Source organism: Mesoplodon bidens (assembly GCF_964165515.1).
Source record: "Mesoplodon bidens genome assembly, chromosome: 3".
Lineage (NCBI taxonomy): Eukaryota > Metazoa > Chordata > Mammalia > Artiodactyla > Ziphiidae > Mesoplodon > Mesoplodon bidens.
In genome coordinates, this window is record NC_138178.1 from 98,013,163 (window position 1) to 98,032,533 (window position 19,371).

Here is a 19,371-nt window from a genome sequence, read left to right on the forward strand (position 1 = left end):
GTGAATCAGGCAGTTACCATTCAGCTGTTCTGAGACCCTGTGTTAGGAATAGTTTTACAATTATGAAATGAAGTTGGCCACCTCTTTGGTGATTACTGACTGGTGGTAGAAATTGTGTTGTACTGGGTCAGCAGTGAATTCCTCACTCAAATGATGTCGAGTCAGCTGGTTTTTAATTTGTTATCTTCTCAAGAGTGCATTCACCGACTTTATCACTGAGAAGAATGACTCCCTAGCCTAGTGTGATCAAGATCCGGAAATTCGCTGCATCAGCGTATTAAGGTTGGACTGCCGTTTGATTGGTGGCTCTGAGATCTGATCTTACAGCAAAGATGTCAGTTCTCTTGTGGGTTGGTTTGCCACAGGTATATGAATAAACCTACTGAGAGACAGACCTTTTCCTTTTCCTCCTGGGAAATGGTTGAACAATGTTTTCTTTCAAACAAAGACCTTTGCAGCTCCTGTTTTATCAGCCAACACGGCCCGAATAAAGTTCACACTGGTGCCCTCAAGTTGAGTTGTGTGTCTTCATGACAAAGTGTAGGGGGTACGCTATGACAAACTAATAACTACCTGGCCTTCAGCTCCTGGTCTTCCTGTAATTGGACGGCAATCAGATGTGGTAATATTTCCTGAGGAGTGGCAAATGTGGCCTTTTGCTTTTGTGCCATTTTGAAGTATGAGTTCTGGAAGAATGAGGAAAAGATTATTTTTCTTAAGCAAATGTGTTTTTCAGCCAGTGGTGACTCTGTTTTCATAGGTTTTTTTTTTTTTTTCCTTTTTTTAAATGTGAATGAGTCATTAAAAAGAAATGAAAGAAGGAAGGAAAAAGTAAGAATGAAATTGAACTATTACTCATTATCTGATGTGAGCCAAATATCATATACCTCCAAATTCATATGAATCACTTGGCCATGACCAGACATTAGTAAGTACTAGTTACCCAGGTTCAAAGCCATAAAGCACTGTTTTCCCCACAGTCTACTTTTTTTTTTTTTTTTTTGCTGTACGCGGGCCTCTCACCGCCGCGGCCTCTCCCGCTGCGGAGCACAGGCTCCGGACACACAGGCTCCGCGGCCATGGGTCGCGGGCCCAGCCGCTCCGCGGCACGTGGGATCCTCCGGGACAGGGGCACGAACCCGTGTCCCCTGCATCGGCAGGCGGACTCCAAACCACTGCGCCACCAGGGAAGCCCCAGTCTACTTTTTTAAAAAAATATGAATTCCGTTCCATATGGGAGTAGAGGCTGTGTTGTGAAATAGAGTTCATAGACTTGAGTTGAAGATCCAGCTCTGTTACCAACTAGCCACGTGACTTTAGGCAAGTTTCTTAACCTGTCTGGCTTCACGTTCCAAAGATATTAAAATGATTAAAATACTGAACTCTGAACTATCCTGTGGATGAGAGGATATCTATTGTACCTGGCACTTACAAGGTGCTCCACAAATGTTAGTTCTGTATTTATACAAAGGAGTCAGGGATTATCTGAAGGTATGGAGCTGGTTGGCAAGGGTTAATATTAATTCTGTATTTCCCATTCATTTTTAATCTTAAGGGTGCTCAGAGTCTTTCATAATGGTGTCATTTTCCTCTGAAATTGACTAACATCTCCAGTGTTAGACCTTCTTATGATTAGGAGGAATGGGTTAATACTGAATTTCCCAAAAAAGTTTTAAAAGTGGCTTAAGAATTATTTCTATTACCTTCTTGACTATTATTGGTACTTTTTTGATAACCTGAATAGTTCTTTGTTAACAATATTTATCATAATGGTATTTGACCAATGGAGAAAAATACTTTTGAGTAAAATCTGCAAAGTGCATTTTGACTATCTACTTTATATCTTCATGAAGTTAAAGAAAATAGTATAGATCAACAGGTTTATAAATATCATGATGGGCTTCTCCCCATAGCATCTTTCAGTTGCTGCCCTAAATCATTTCATTCTTTCAGAACTTCACTGCAAAAACTGGGAGAATCCCCACTCCTACACCTCTGTATTGTAAGCTGTATTTTCCACTAAAATCTGTTTTATGCCAAATAACAGGTTTATGGAGATTTAACTATAATCTGCTTAACAATACTTTTATCAACTTTATTAAGGTATAAGTTTCATACTAAATTCACCCATTTAAGGTATACAGTTAAATGAGTTTTGACAGTTGTGTACACCTATGAGACAAGCACCATAAACAAGATACTGTACATTTCTATCACCACCCAAAAGTTTCCTTGTACTCCTTTTTAGCCCATCCCTCCCTCTGTGTTTGTCCTCAGTCAACCACTGATCTGCTTTCCATCTATTTGTTTGCATTTTATAGAATTTAATATATTTGGAATCATATAGTATGTAGTTTTTTATTTGGCTTCCTCTATTTAGTGCAGTGACTTTGAGATGTGACACATTGTATGTGTCAGTAGTTTGTGCTTTTTTATTGCTGAATAGTATTTCAGTGTATGGATATACCACATTTCGTTTATCCTTTCATATTAGTTCATTTTAAGAATGGAAATAACTAGCATTTATTTATTTATTTACTTACTTACTTTTTTTTTTTTTTTTTTGCGGTACGCGGGCCTCTCACTGTTGTGGCCTCTCCCATTGCGGAGCACAGGCTCAGGACGCACAGGCTCAGCGGCCATGGCTCACGGGCCTAGCCACTCCGTGGCATGTGGGATCTTCCCGGACTGGGGCATGAACCCGTGTCCCCTGCATCGGCAGGTGGACTCTCAACCACTGCGCCACCAGGGAAGCCCCAACTAGCATTTATTGATCCACCTTTGATGTGTTAGGTACCGTCTGAGGCTAGATGTCACGTATAAAGTTCCTAAGCTTGTTAATAAGTGTAAAGCACCTGGTACAAGATAAGGATTTAATAATTACTCTTATTACTTCATTTAATTTTCATAATTAACTTATTGGGTATGTATAATTCTTCCCATTTCATAGATGAGGAAACTTAGGTTTAGAGGGTTAATCTCTTGACCAAGGTCATACTCAGCCAGTAAGGAATAGATCTGGAAATTCAATACAAGATCTCTTTTATCACCCAGCTCATGCTTCTTCCATTGCATCAACATTTTCCCCCAAGGGTATGTTCCTCTGTGATTATGTGTGGATGGGGCTGAGGGACAGAGTGGAGGGGCAAGGAGTATGTTAGAAGTGAGCCTCCAAAAGAGGCTACTACAAACAGAGTAGTAAATCTGCCCCCCCCAAAACAATAAAGTCAGAAATTTAGAAAAAGAGTGAACCAAGTATGTAGGGCACTCTTCCAGATATAGGGCACCTCTATCACTAATTATCTCTTTCAATAAAGTTGCTTCTTCCAGGCAGTGAATCTTATAGGAAAATGCCTTTGAAATTTATAAAACATCAACTCTATGACCAGTTTTCAGCTCTTAGAGACCAACATTCATAGATAGCTTCTGTTTCCAAGTTTTAGATATAAATGCACAAAGAATAAAACATATTCCAAGGAATATGAGAGTTATCCATCCATTCATTTAATTAAAGTTTAGGCATATACTACACCCATAACATTATACAAAGTTCTAAGAATGTTATAAAAAAATAAAAGATATGGTGCCTGACTTGAAGAAGCTTATGTAGAAGAAATGTAGTTGTGTGTGTGTGTGTGTTTGTGGAAGTCTTCTGGAGATATTCTTGTAGCTAAAGTAAGCCTTGAAAGGTAAATAATTTGGACTAGTGTTCTGCTGTAATCAATAGGATTGAGAGTGGAGAAGGATTAAATTCATTACCGTATTAAGGTCAGTCTACTTTCCATCAATGCGTATCTTTGTAACCTAAACAGTATAAAATCCATGCCAAATACCTTTGAGTACATATGTCTGTCCATATGCAAGGTGCTAAGATGACATTATTAAGTGGCCTAGAAATCACATTGTTTTGAAACAATTCAGAAAAGATTATGGATACCTTCAAACTCAGCTACTAGACTTTTATACTTTGTCCAGCATGCTGTTTTGAATAAGTAAGCAAAATATATTCATTTAAAAAAATATAATGGCTTTATTGAGATATAATTCACACAGTATATGATTCACCCATTTAAAGTGTACAATTCGTTGGTTTTTAGTATATTCACAGTTGTGCAACCGTCACCATGATCAATCTTAGAATATTTTCATCACCCCAAAAGATTATATACTCGTTAGCAGTCATTCTCCATTTAAAGTGTACTTTTAAAGGGCCTCGTGTCTGTGGTTTTTTAGTCCATAGGCTATATGAAGAATAGTCAATTTACTGTATCTTAGATTATTCTTACTAAGTTGTCACATTAAGTTTCCCCATAGAACTATCACATGTATGTTGTGGATATCTATTTACATTACATTATAAAAATATACCTGCTTGTTCTCAAATCGTAGTAGATTTATTTAAAACAATCATAATAAGTAAAATCTCTAAATGCACAGTAGTTACTTTTTAAATGTTAGCAATTTAGTTTATAAACCTGTTAAACAAAAACCCAAAGTTTTATTAGGAAACTCTGTTGTGTGAAAATGTGCTTTGAAAAATGTACAAAATATAAGTTTCTAATAAATAACACACATATTCCACTTATGATATGTTAACAGTTTAAAAATATTCACCTAAAACCGGTTATCAACTTCACAGGTACTATTGTTCTTTTCTCTATATGTAGAAAACTTTCCAAAGGGAATGTTGATAGATAGTGCAATCTGTTGTCTTAGTAAGCATTATTATTATCACAGAGATGGCTAGCTTTTGTTTAAAGTTAAAGGATTTTTTTGGAAATTATTTAACAATGTCAGTTGCAAAGTTGTGCTTTTATTAAAATATTCTATTATTTTCATTTTACAGTAATTGAGAAAGTGGAAGAAATATTCAAAAAGTCTTTTCTGTTGTTGTTGTTCTGCTATTTGAAATGGTATCTACTGATATAAATTCACAGAGAAATACCATATTAAGAATTCAAGCTGATCAACTGATATTATAAAAATGTATTGTCCCTACTTTTGTTTTAGATAGCAAATATGATAATGAAGTAAGGATCCTAAAAATTGAATGAAATAATTTCTGCTACAGATAGAACTTTGCTTTTTTGTTATTCCCCCTAATGAATTTTATTATTGGTTGATATTTAATGTTTCATTTAAATATAAAGTATGCTAAGAGAGATAGTAAGATATAAAATCCTATAGTTGACGATAAAATGAGAACATTGTTATTGTTACATACCGAACATACAGATTTAATATAATTAATACATTCTTGGAAGCAGACTAATTGTATTCTAGTTTCATATAAAATGTTAAAAATACAGTTTATAAATGGTCTTTTGTAGGAAATTCTTTTTGCAAATATAAAGGCCATATCTTTCCTTGAAAGACCTGTTGATTTGGAGATGTTAGCCAGCTATCTTTACTAAAACACTTTACAATGCTAAAAATAGTCCACTTCAGTTAAATATGGATATTTTAAAAAAGAAAATCCCAGTTAGACTGCAACAGAAGGACTTTTGTGTGACAATATTTTGCATGATTAAAAATTTAAACAGAATAACAGCTATTTATATTTACAGTTACATGAGAGTAATTACTAAAGCATACAAAATACTTAGAACATAATTTAATAATGTTTTCCTCTAGCAAAGGTGCCAAAATTGTTATTTGCATAATTTTCACAATTTGTACTGAAACATAGCTAACTGAAATTGGGAAGTCATCTCTCCCCAACCACCTTTTTTCTTTTATAGGAGATGTGGGAAAGAGACTCATACATCATAACAACTCATCTTTGTATAATTTCCCATAAAAATCATGACCCTTGTGTCAAACCATTAGGTGAAAGAGATGTGTTCCATTCATACTTTCTCTTTTAGGGTCTTTCTTTCAATGACCAGCCTCAGTCCAACTTCAAGGCTCCTAATTATAACATTTACTGGTTCAAAGATTAACCTTCTGAGAGGGGCATTCTGGGCTGTTGGTAACTTGATCAGCTTGGTCTTCTCTTGGTCTCTCTCTTTCTGGTTCTTTGTATTGCAGGAGGGAGATGATGGTATCTGGCACATTCCTAGGATGACTTGAAGATAGCAGCCTTCTGTGTTTAGGGCTGAAAGATTGTGAACTCTGTTAGCTGAAATGCCACTCTGGGGAGGCAAACAGAACATTAAAAAAGCTTTAGCTGTAGGTAGTGTAATGCAAGGAGAGTCAAATTTGAGAGCTGGGACTTGAGTGGACATTTGTCCATGCTTTCCACCTTAATAAAATCTGAGTGTTAACTGTGGAAAGGGCATTTGAGAGATCACTAAAAATGAATCATTAGAGTGCCCAGAAGAGCTTTATTATGATGTCCTGTGAATAACTTCGGAACCTACTCTGTACTTTTATAGGTGCTTATCAGGTAACTGAGGAACAAATACATTCTATTATCCTCTACTACAGAGATTAGGCAATCTGCTGAATTATAAAGGAAAAGGAATTTACTTTTCTACTGGATTCAGTCAATATCCTTTAGAGAATTCTGTGGGAGGCTAGGGGAATAGATATCCTTTATTGAAATATTTAGAAATTTTCACTAGTATATATAGAATGGATAAACAACAAGGTCCTACTGTATAGCACAGGGAACTGTAATCAATATCCTGTGATAAAGCATGAAGGAAGAGAATATGAAAAAGAATGTATATATATGTAGAACTGAATCACTTTGCTGTACAGCAGAAATTAACACAACATTGTAAATCAACTATTCTTCAATTAAATTTTTTCAAGTGAAATTTTATCTATATATATAAATTATGAAATATATATATATTTCAATGAGAGAAATCAACTTAAGTGAAGCATAAATTAGAAATACATATACATTTCAGATGAGAGTAACCAGCTTCAGGGAAGCACAGGCTAAGAGTTTGGAAGCTTTCTTGTTCACTTCTGCTATAAAGGATTAGAGGGTTCCAGTCAATAAACAAAGCCATTTTATGGCTCCTGACGGGTAAATTGAGGGGACTGATTTGGTCAAGGACCAGTATGAGGATGTTTCTGTTCAACAGTTAACAGGATTCAACATGATATGGAAAATACAGGCGTGCAAAACTATACTACGACGCTCACGTTGCCAGCTAAAGCCTAAAACACTGCCACATTTACATATGTGTCCATCTGTCTGTTTTTACACTTTATTTTTCCAACCAGTGGGTGAAGTGGTTTTCATCCAAGCTGCAGTCTGAATTTTTTTTTTCACCCACCACTTTCCATTCTATCATATAGCTGCATATTTTAAAGTGCATGTTATTTGTCTCTGGACACACGTTCACTTACTTGCACAGCCTTGGCTGGGTTTTCGTGTCTCTTCTGGAAGGTTAGCTCATCTTCTCTGGCCTGAGCTTTGCAGTGGCCTGCACCGGGCCAGGTTGTCTCGGGATCACTGAGTTAGGGCGCAGTTTGTCGCCTTCTCCAGGTGGCAGAAATCCCCCAGCACAGGCCGGGCCAGCGGCCAGGGCCACAGTCCAGCCGAGCCAGTGAGAATGGAAGTGCTTTCGGTCTCTTCAGTGGAGAGCCTGCGTAAATCCTGTGTAAATAGAGGGAGGAGAACAAAGAATGAGCCCCTACAGCTCTGAGCATTTGGAGCCATTTGGGGCTGAATTTGCTAAATGCTGCTTATACAGCCTTGAAAAGTTGAAGAGAAAGGAGCTTAAAATCCCCTCTTTTTTTCCCTTTTTGCTCATACCCCGGGGGGAGGGTGTTCAGGACCAGGGAAGCCTGAGGTAAGCCGATGAAGTCTTGTTTTTTCAGTGCTCTTTTGAGTGTGAAAAAGGTGGCCTGGGTCACTGTCCTCTCTTTAATGTCGGAAAACCCACACAGTTAGTAAATGTTGCATGTAAACGAAAGCATTTCACCTCTCCTGCTTCCCCCCATGCTAGTGGGCCATGAACCAGTCACTTGAAAAATCACAGAAAAATTTCACTTTAACGTGTCCAGACAGTTAAGCACAGCAGGAGAGTAAAAGAGATCAGTAATTAGCAGGTCTCACTGCTGGCCCCTCACCCCACCTCTCTCCCCTCGCCCTCCCCACATTTCTGGGTCTGTAGCTTCCCCCTCCCCCCAACCTCATCTGATGTGAAAAAGGTAAATTGCAGATTTACTCTGAGGATGGTTCATGGAAAGCAAGCTTTGTAAGGCTAGAGTCTAACATAGAACTGGGCAAAGGCAGCTTCTTCTTCTTCTTCTACTTCTACTTCTTCTCCTTCTTCTTTTTGCCTCTTATTGAAAACCCTGATTCAGATTTCTCAGTGGGATGTCCTATGTTAAACTCCTGGAAGGTAGTCCCTGAAAGAAAATATCTTTTGACTCAGTACATTTTAATCCTGTTTTCAAAGTACCATATTAAAGGGAAAAAAGCATAACGAAATGATGACAGAAAATGAGTTTCCAAAGAGCTTTGTGTTGCAGTTCCATGGCTACAGGATACTTCATTTTTTTTTTTTTTTTTTTTTTTTCTGTACGCGGGCCTCTCACTGCTGTGGCCCCTCCCGTTGCGGAGCACAGGCTCCGGACACACAGGCTCCGCGGCCATGGCTCGCGGGCCCAGCCGCTGCGCGGCATGTGGGATCTTCCGGGATAGGGGCACGAACCCGTGTCCCCTGCATCGGCAGGCGGACTCTCAACCACTGCGCCACCAGGGAAGCCCAGGATACTTCATTTTTTAACTGTAATGCTCCGAGTAATCTGAACTGCCTGGGCAAGGGGCAGCCACTCTCTCCCGGCAGTCTCTCTTCCCCATTGGATTTGGGCAGGTTTGAGAAATGGAGCACCGTTTTCAAAAAAACAATATATGACACGTGTCTCAGACATGTAAGGATCATCTCTGAGGAGGGCCATGCCCTCCTGAGCAGTAAAACACTGGGCATGATACACCCAGTGCCTCTAGAGTAGGAAGAGTGGTGTGTGAGGGAGCCCGAGGCTGGGTGGCTGGGTTACCAGAGCCACGGACTCACTTCATGGACCTTCCTCAAAGCAGGTTACATTCTCATAGGGGCCTAATAATATGTCTCAAGGCTCTTGCTGACAATTTGTCCACCCCACTAACATTTGACTGTTTACTCTGTGTCAGGGCTTGGGAATCAGGGCCCCTGCCTTGAAGAAGCTCACAGTCAATCAGGACAGACAACTTAGTAGACAGATAAATTGCAAAACAGAAAAGTAAATATAGCAGAGGCAAGGAACAAACTGCTGAAGAAATCAAAATCATAGTATACCAGCTCTGTTAATGGGAAATAGAGAAAGCTTTACAAAGGAGGCTCCTTTTTCATTGGGTTTTGAAATTTGAATAGGAGTTTGCCTGGGCAAAGAAGAATGGGAAGGAGTAAAAAAATGAAGACAAAGGGCATTTTTGGCCAAGGGCACAGGGCTAAAGGCATGGAATTTTGAAAGATCCCTTGGCTCAGAAAAGTTCTTAAAATTAAACAAATACTCCTATTTCAAAATCATATTTAATTTGAACTTTAGGTCTACAGGGAGCAATAATAGTCCTGCAGATAATGGACATAACTGTAAAAATATGCATCTGTTTGTTTCTTGGTTCATAGTTACTTTTAAGTGTGCTGTCACCCACTGTCTCTTTAGTTTATGAATGTGAGTACCTAAGGCCTCACTCTTGGGGTTTGTTTCTTGAGCAGTGAGGGCTAACCCAGAATCTAGCTTCACTTTTCACCTCTTCTTGTTTTCCTGGCAGCCTAAGGGAGAGGATAGAGGCTGTGAGCATGGGCTTTACAGGACAAGCATCTCTCTGCCACTTCCTGACTGTGTGACCTTTGACAAGTTACTTAATTCTTTTGAGTCTGTTTTCTTTATATATAAAATGGAATTGATAATAGTAGTTATTTCATTCATTTGTTGTGAAGACTGAGGACTGGAACATTGCAAGTGTCCAGTGAAAGTTACTTGTGATAATGAGGATAATGAAAGTGAATTATAGTGAGACAGAAATGGTGTAGAAAAGGGACTACCCTATTGAAAATTAAACACTAACATTTAAGAATTCTAGGGCTTCCCTGGTGGCGCAGTGGTTGAGAGTCCGCCTGCCAATGCAGGGGACACGAGTTTGTGCCCCGGTCCGGGAAGATCCCACATGCCACGGAGCGGCTGGGCCCGTGAGCCATGGCCACTGAGCCTGCGCGTCCGGAGCCTGTGCTCCGCAACGGGAGAGGCCACAACAGTGAGAGGCCCGCGAACTGCAAAAAAAAGAATTCTATAAACTTGTATATGTATATATATGTGTATGTATATATGACTATAGGCAAAAATGTGCAGTTCATCTACAAATATATTTGGATACTTATGTACAAATTAGTGAATTCTTTGAAAAAGGTAACAATATAATTTATAGACTTAAAGTTTATAATCAGACATATAAATATCTATATATTCATGAATACACCTAAGTTCTGGAAGTAGGTTGGAAGATATGTGTGTGTGTCTGAAATTAGTGAATTTACATTGCCCAAACTAAAAATGATCATAAATAGAGTGAGTTTCTATTTATCAAAAAAGAGAAGGAGAAAAAAAAAGCCATGTTCTTTCAGGTGAGATATCACTCTTTTTTACAGTATATACTTTATATGAACATATTTAACTATTAAACTTTGTCCAAAACTGGGAGAAGTGAGGATTAAATAATGTGCCACCGACTTACTCAAAAGAAGTACAAATGCTATTAACCAAAACATGTATTCATTTGTCCTAATATTTCTCTGAAAATACAATACTGAGAGGTTACTTTCAGATGTTTGTAATTTGACAGGGTGCCAAATGTCACAGAAGCCTTATTCTATCTTTAAAAAGTGACTTTAAGGCAGAGAATACATCACTTTAGTTACAGCTCTGTGAAGTAGGTCGTAGTACTGCACGGTGATGACATCACAGCCTTGAGATCCTGACTGTATGGACAGTAGATGCTCAAATATTTGCAGCATCTCTGGGCTCTGAAGGTCAGTCTGGTGCTGTCCATATAAGGGCCTCCACTTGGACCACAATAAACCCATTATAAAAATCCCGAGTCTCAAAGACTCTTGCTGTACTGAATATATCTAAAGACTGTACAGACACTGGCTTACTTGTGAGAGAAAAGTTTGCACATTTCTGTTTGAACCTGGACCAGCCTGGACCAGTTCTAGCTCAGTCCCAGCCCCTGGGCCCTAGATCTAATCTCTCCTCTTCACTTAGACCTTTACCTGTAGGATCAAGCCTGGTTTGATAACAGAGTTCAAGTGAGGTAATGCTTGGAAAAGTGAAAAATAACTTACAATATGTGAGAATACCAGTGGTAGTAACACTGGACTTGGAGTTACCTGGACTCTGGTTTATCCTTGATTACATGTAGCTGTGGAATCTTAGACAACGATTTAACCCCTTGGCCTCCGTTTCTTCACTGATAAATGTCGGGGCTGTTTTTCAGAGGAGGTAGGGAGGTGGAATAGGAAGAAAAAGATGGACTAGGACCCTCTTGGCTGTTGCACTTGCCCTATATCTCTGATAGGGCAGAAGGCCACATCCCAGTGGTATTGGACTCATCGTAGCACATCATCACTGTTTGTGTCGTTTCTTTATTCCAAGCCAAGAAGTTGACATCTAAAATATAGACAGATTTGTGGCTAAATGGGTTTAAGACGATATGCCGATGAAAGGAAGTGGTGTCCTTTTGCCTGGGCAGTTTTTATGGCCAAGAATTGTATGGATTGGGAATTTCTGCTTAGAATCATCTGAGGATCCTCTCATCATGTGCCCATATCTTTCCTTGATTCACTGGCTACATAGCTATAAAAATGGATTTTGCCTACACCTGGATACCCATGGTATCCCAGGATTAACTTCCTTGCAACTAGACTCCCTCAGTATTGCTCTTCTAGGTAGGTGTAGATTGGGGCTGCTTCCCCTGGCAGTGCCCTGTTCTGAGCATAGTGTGCTCAGCTATGGAAAGCATCTGTGACCTCCTCCTCCAGAGCATGGGTGTAAATCCAGCTGGAGATGCTCTCAAAATACCTCAGAGTCTTGAAACAGGTGGAGGACACAGAGATTAGATTCAGGCCTTTAGACAACCACCACCAGGGGTCGTGGGCTAAAGGGATATTCTCTGTGCCCTCCAACAGTGCTTCTCAAACTTGAGTGTCATCAGAATCACCTGGAGTGCTTAGTAACCCTCAGATTGTCTGGCCCCATCCCTGGAGGTTCGGATACGGTGGGTCTGGGGTGGGTCCAAGAATTTGCATTTCTTGCCATTTCTTTGCCACTGCTAATGGTGCTGGTCCGTGTTTGGAGAGCCAGTGTTCTACAGCTTCTTTCTTCCTGTTTAACCCTCACCATCAGAAGAGAAGGTGGGGCTACCTTGTGTTGGCCAGTACCTGTGACGGAGAACACCACGGCTTTCCCACAGTGAATAAGGCCCTGGCCAGATTGTAGTTTCTCACCGTGACCACTAACCCCATTTGTGGCAGTAGAATAGAATTTTAACTATTCACCTGTTCTTGAGGTTGCATCTTATCTCAAATTAGAAGGTCATCTAGTTCGGTGGCTTCCAAAAGCCGGTTTAAGAACCAGTGCTAGGCTGATTGTGTAACCAAACCCAAGGAACTTGTTAAAAATACAAATTCTTTGTCCCTGCCCCAGGATATTTTGATTTAGTAAGTCTGGGATAAGGCCTGGGGACCTGTGTTTTTAACAATCTCCCCTGATAATTTAGTCCACTTCAAAGGTATCTATCTACAGGCCTTGAGTATTTCTTTCCATGGTCACACACAGTGCGTTCAGTAACACGCAGCTATTTTGAGTATCTTTGCCCCAAACTTAGACTGTGCCTTTAGTCAAGGGATTAGCAACCTTTTAAAAGAAGCATGCCCAGTAGTTCTTTATTTAGTTTTTCCCCATCAGAGGTGGCAATGCTGGTGGAATGGCCTTGGGTCAGCCCTTTAAAAAGACTCTAATGGGCACTGAGTTCTTCAAAGAAGTGCCATTCCTGGCATGTTTGGAAGTGACTACCTGCACTCGGGCAGTCCACCCAGCCCCTTTGGGACCATGAAGAGTGCAGTCGCCCCAGTTTGGGATTATCAAAGAGAGGGGAGGGCCCTTGAATAAACTCATTGATCAGTTTAGCCCTTTACTCATGCAACAGACCATCACTGGGTGTCTACTCTGGCTCAGACATGAAGGTGTGCTCTCAGGATAAAAAGATAAACAAGACACAGTTCCTGCCCACACCATGGATCCCACACTTCTGAGTCCTAACTTCAGAATCTTAGATACATGCCATTATCTCCTTTTCCTCCTCTGACACGTGCATCTGTGCCCGTATACACACCATTTTCGGCACAGAAACTCATTTGGCTCAGATGCCAAGGATTGCCAACGCAGCCCTAAAACACGGAAACAATGTCCACTTTAAGGGTTACTTTAGTATCATCTGCACAGTTTTGTTTTAGGTTGCAGATCACACAGTTGCCTTTTAAATTTTTTCTTTTAAAAGAAAAATTGCTGTTGTTAGTCCTCTGTGCTAGAGTTGGTTCACAATCCATTGGAAGAAAAAACAAATTTATTGTGTGTTTGGAGAAGAAAATTCCTATCTTTATAGAGGTATAAACACTAATATTAATTTAAAAATCTAATGTCTAGTATCTGGTTATTATAAAAATAGGTGCATTTTTCTTTACAATTATTTGCCACACTGGATCCAAATTCAAATATTTTACAATGTTTATATACATTTATATAAAATGGACCGCTTTATATTAAAATGCATGTAATGCTCCTGTCTTCTCCAGTTTAAGTCAGTCATCAAAGGATGCTCAATCCAGCTATATTTTTTTTTCTTGAGCTAAATATAGTGAATCATATAGTTTGAAGGTGTTACCAGCCCTCTCTGCTTTTAAGCAAGAGAAAATGTACCGTGGAAACACTGTCTCTCATTTTTAAGGTCATTGATTGGGTTAAAAAGGCAAATGCCTTTTTTTGTTGAACTTCCTTCAATTAAGCCGTTAACCTTTTAAAATAAGTATATTCAAGAAATCTATCAAAAAAAGCTAAATGAGATTTTTAACAAAATCCTGACAATTTCAGCTTAAACATATACACAGAAACCATATGTGCTTAGGAAGAAATATATACACACAGGCATTGTTTACAGTGTGTGTTTTTATATTTGGAAGACATTGAAGGAAGAGCCATTCCATACATACATTATCTGAAATGTACATCCAGATAGCCCACATAGATTTTTCCATCCAGAGACAAAGATATCTTTATCCGTGGTAGGTCGACAGACAGACTGACTTCAAACTTGCACTTGCAGTGTGGGTTTTTTTCCCTCATCTCCGGGTACTGCTTTTCAAAATCGCCTCAGGCTATAGAACAGCACCTCAGATCCCCAAGGCCCACTGCCTGGCTCCTAATAGCCACTCTCCATCTGTGTCACATGAACAGCTGATGAGATCGCTTCAGTGTCTGTATTTTGGAGAGCATATCCACCCAGGTTAAAATGCTAGGGTTGCCAAGAAGCAGTCAGAAGCCATTAGTGTGGGTGAGAATTTGCCTTGCAGCAGTTCCTTGGCATGGTGGAAAGTGTGTATGCATGTCCCTGCTTGAGCTTGTGTGTGTGTGTATGTGTGTATGTGTGTGTCCTTGTGCAAGTGACCCCCTCGTGTACATGGTTGTGTAGGGAGGGTAGACAGATGAAGACTCGACTCCATCTAACCAGTACTCAAAAGTCAAGTGCCTTTGTTTCCCTGTACTCTGATTAGTTCTTTGACTACTTGGGGTCCTTTCGACTCACTTTTTCTTTTTCTTTTTTTTAATCATAACAGACGGCAAAGAAAAAGAGAACAGCAACTTCGGGGTCATGCTCTAGTGTTTGGGCAGATGGAAGGGAGCTGCTTTGCCTTGGGGCAGGGTGGTTGTAATGAAGTGGCCTGTCAGTCTGTAAATAGTGAGGGTCATCTCTTCCATGTGATGGAGGGTATCGCATTGCAGTGAAAATGGAAATGTCAATAAAATTAATCTGCCAGCTCTTTGCTGTGGCTTTTCTGCTTCTCTGGCCAAAGAAGGTTGAGGATTTTTGTGGTGCGAAAGGAAAAGAACAGGTATAGAGAAGCCCACCAAGCAGACGGGACAGGTTAGGAGGCGAGGGGCCTGTGGCAGGATATCCCATGTGGCCCAGTCCAGGAGGAGGGAGCTGGTCTGGGAATGAGCTGGTGGATCTATAGCATTTCCCTGGGAAGCTGCGGAGCGTCTAGCTCTGGCTACATTGAGCACAGAGTTTATTGTTTTAGGCTTTCTTGGACAAGGTTTTTACTTAGCATGGGATTTATGGCATTTACTGCTAATGAATGTCTATTCTTAAATTACAAAAACCCCCATCTCAGCGCAATTCCCAGATGTCCTTCCAGGACCCTGGCTTCTTAAACACCAGCAGGGAGCATAAACTCTCCACTTCTCTGTTTTCCTCTTTCGTGTGGCTCCAGGCTAATGATGTGCAAGGCAAACACAGCCATCTATAAAGCCCCAGTGCTGTCCCCGTATTCTTCATTTATTTTGCATTTGATTATGCCACAAGTCGGATCTTGTTTCTTTCCTTTTTTTAAAGTTATTAGTTCAAATATTAATGTAGGGATATGGCATATATTGCTACTCTTGATTGATGCCTTCCCAAAAACAGGAAGACGTGCTCGTATGAATTTTAAGAAAGTAGGGGTCCTGCAATGCCTTGCCAGAAGAGTTTTTCAGATACATAATTTAGATGCCCTCCAGGCAGGCTTTCAAGGCATTTTTGCCGGAGGGGAAGAAAAAATAACTATGACTGTTAAAAGTAAATGATTTTTGCTAATGCACAATTAATGCCAGAGAAAAAGCACAGAAGAGAAAGATGTTGATAGAAACTTCTGATTAAGTGAGCACCCTACCTTGATGTGCATCTTTTTTTTTTTTTTTTTTTAATGATAATGATCAGTGGTGCAGAGAGCTAAAAGTTTTCATGTCACGCGGATGCTGAGTCCAGGGTCATCTGAGGAGTGTGTGAATGTGCGTGCTTAGGAGGTGACAGTTCTAGGAGGGGCTGAGCAGGCAGTGTGTTATGTGCAATGAACAGTGACACAGTTACTGTCACCTATGCAGGCAGCCTAGAATATATAGACTACAGAACATTTAACTTGATTACCCTACAGTATGTGTTCACTCTGGGCATGGGGATGCATTCTCACTGAATGGGTTTTCTGATGGCGGTTTTCCCACACTGGATTCCATAATTGACAAAGAGCTACTGCACTGTGTCAAGAGCACAATTAGAATTGAATTAATGATATGGGCGAGTGTGAGACACACAAAATTAACATTTGAAGAGGTCTGGTTTAATTTTGTCTTTTACATATTTGTGTCTCCAATTATACTTTAATGAAAGAGAATATACCCGCTTAATGGATTTCTTTCAACAAGCTTAGCTGAGCTTGTCATTAGCTGCTCGTTGTTGTTGGCACCCTTTCTGTGTTTTCTCTAATGTATTTTCATTTCTTTCTACTAGGGGATGGTTTAGACAACAGTGTAGCTTCACCTGGCACAGGTGACGATGACGATCCAGACAAGGACAAAAAACGCCAGAAGAAAAGAGGCATTTTCCCCAAAGTAGCAACAAATATCATGAGAGCATGGCTCTTCCAGCATCTCACAGTAAGTCAAGATGAAAGACAAAAATAAGTTTTGTTGTTTTGCTTTCTCCTAGCAAGTTAGATGGGCTCATACAGGTTTTTTTGAAAATAGTGCCTATTTTCCCTTTCTCAAAATCTGATGGTTAACAGAGCAGTTAAGGTTTTACCAACTCTCACCACCCAAAGAGTACCCTGTAGAGAGGAGGAGTTTTTGTTTCCATAGGTCAGGAATGGACCTTATTAAAAATGGTCTAGGGCCCTAAACAGTATATATAAGTAAATGTGTTATTTATGCTAAAAGGGATGAGAGCAACTTCAGATAATGCAACTGCAACCAAGGGAAACAGCTGTAAGAAGCTCACGAATCCATAAACGTTGCCGATTACACTCGTAACGAAAGCCATCTCCTCCAGCAGGCAAAAAAAAAGCACTTTGCCACATGCATGTCCAAGCTCATGGTACCAGGGGCAACTCTAATTGCTGAAGCAGCTTGCAAACATGTCACATGTTTATATGACAAACGCAGAAGGGTTATAGGTGCTATAACGCCTTTGTTTCTAAGGTAGAGATTAAAGATTCATTTTTAGCGGTTCAAGTCCATTATCTTATAAGCCCATCCTGTTCACTTGTGGGAAAAGAGCAACTATGTGCAACATTTTTAAAGTAACAGTTTATCTTCCTGTTTGCAGTCAGTTTTATGCATCATTTTATATATACCATTGACTCTGAGACCCTCATGACAAAAACATTACAACATATTTTTATAGAGGAACTAGGCACTCATATTTTACTGTTCATTTGGAAATTCTGGGAAAATGGTGAAGATGTCACAGGCTGTTTCTTGCTATGAGATTGTTTTCAGGCCATTCTATTTAGGCTAATGCTTAAAAATAGAGTAGCACATTGAAAGCTGAAGGTCTTTGATTATCCAGCTTGTGGGTTGCCATGCTGAATGACATTAGTTACAGTGTCATGGGTCCAGCACAAGGTTCCACTTTTATTTATGGCGGTAGCAGCTGATCTGCTCTTGTAGCAGAGCTACAAAGGGCAAGGGGTGGGCCAGGAGCAGCGGTGGGGAGGTGGGGAGGGCAACGAGATAGATTCACATTCCTAAATCGGCCATTTTGATGTAAGGACATTAGTAGCAAACTAAGGTGTATCGATCTGGCCGGTGGTGTTAGGATTAGCTGGGAGAACCAACGAGGCTGCCTTGGCAGTGGTTATTCCTGCCTTGCAGCTATGGCCATTTCAAAGGTCAGGGCCCTGCACTGACTGGGCTCAGAGGAATTAGACAGAACATGCAGTCTCTGGGCTGATTACTTAACCAAAGACAAAATAATGAGTCCTAAGCAAATACTGACTAATTGAAAGGGCTGTAAATCCATTACATATTGGTCAGGGATAATCAGGAGTATTTAATCACTTTTATCTATTCAGGAGCACTGAAGCTGCAACAGCAAAGCCCTGAACCTTGCCATGTGGTTATTATTCTCATCATTATCAAAATCACTTCACAGCTGTTCTTTGCTACATCACCTCAGCTGGAGATTTACTAACCTGTAAAATGTTTTTAATTTGGAAGTCGAATGAGTGTGAGGGGAGGGGTTTCTCATTTTTAACTGAAGGTTTGTTTGGTTAGAGTAGCAAGTAAGAAAGGCAGGGTAGGAGCGAGTGGATGGCAGGCATGCCGCCTTCTCCCACCAGCAGCTCACCTGTCTGGCTTCCTCCCTCTGTCTTCCTTCATGCTCGGCCTTCCTTGGTTGAAAATCAAGACTTCAACGATTGCTTTCCAAGCCAACATCCCCATGTATTTTCACAGAACAGCAGGATCTTAGGGAATGTGCCTGCTTTGTTGACAAACCAGGAAACTCAGACCCAGAAAAGGAAGTGATTGGCTCAAGGTCCAGCTGCAACCAGGACCCAAGCCTTTCTTGTCCCCAGCTTTGTGCTCTTTCTACCACATTATGATGACTTTGCGAAAATCACGATCACCTTTAACAGTTGCATATCAGTCTCACAGCCTCTGCCATCAAAATGCTCAGTGTCAAAGGGGGGAAATATGGAGAAGCAAAGTGCTGTTTGCTTTACTTGTTTTTAAAATTTTCCTGCTCCCCCAACCTTTCCGAATAGAGAAGACTTACTTTGCACCTCTCTCTTGAGGCCACCTCTCTCCTTCACCGCTCAGGTCTGTGCCTTGAATCTCCCACGGAGTGTCCAGAGCCCTGCTGGACCTCCTGCCTTGCCCTGTTGGTGTCTTATCTCCCACCTCCCTGCCCTGGATTCAACCCACTGTGCGCCGTGGCCACGGGCGAGGAATTGCATGTGGCCGGTGATTCCTGGGTGCTCCCTGTGGCTGTAGTATACACTAGGTACTGTGTACTATGTACTTTCTCCCCACCCCGAGCTCGCTTTCATCTAGATAAACGTGCATGAGGCTTTGTGCAGAATTCTCTGTCCAACTGAAAATTTTAATTAATGCCTGTCCTTGGAGTGGGGAGAGAAAACTCAAATAGCCTGAGCTGGGGAGTCGGGAAACCAGCATTTCGAGTTCACTTTTCCTGTGTCCCGCCCGAACCTCAGTTAAGTCAAGTTCTCTGGACCTCCCATTCCCCCATTTTTCAAACAGATCTGCATGTTGCAGTCTCCTTTCCCGCACTCATGTGTGTTGGTTACACTCAGAGAACAGTCAGAGCACCCCTGT

General features: G+C 40.5%; 1 protein-coding gene across 5 annotated transcripts in view; it reads left to right on the forward strand.

Annotated features, from left to right (window-relative positions):
- Positions 1 to 19,371, forward strand: part of MEIS2 (Meis homeobox 2) — a 203,575-nt gene that overhangs the window by 45,136 nt on the left and 139,068 nt on the right. For all 5 annotated transcript variants that reach the window (XM_081229263.1, XM_081229261.1, XM_081229264.1 and 2 more), the window contains one exon: positions 16,547 to 16,692. In XM_081229263.1, the coding sequence (XP_081085389.1) occupies positions 16,547 to 16,692 (146 nt within the window). The remainder of the gene's footprint in view (positions 1 to 16,546; positions 16,693 to 19,371) is intronic.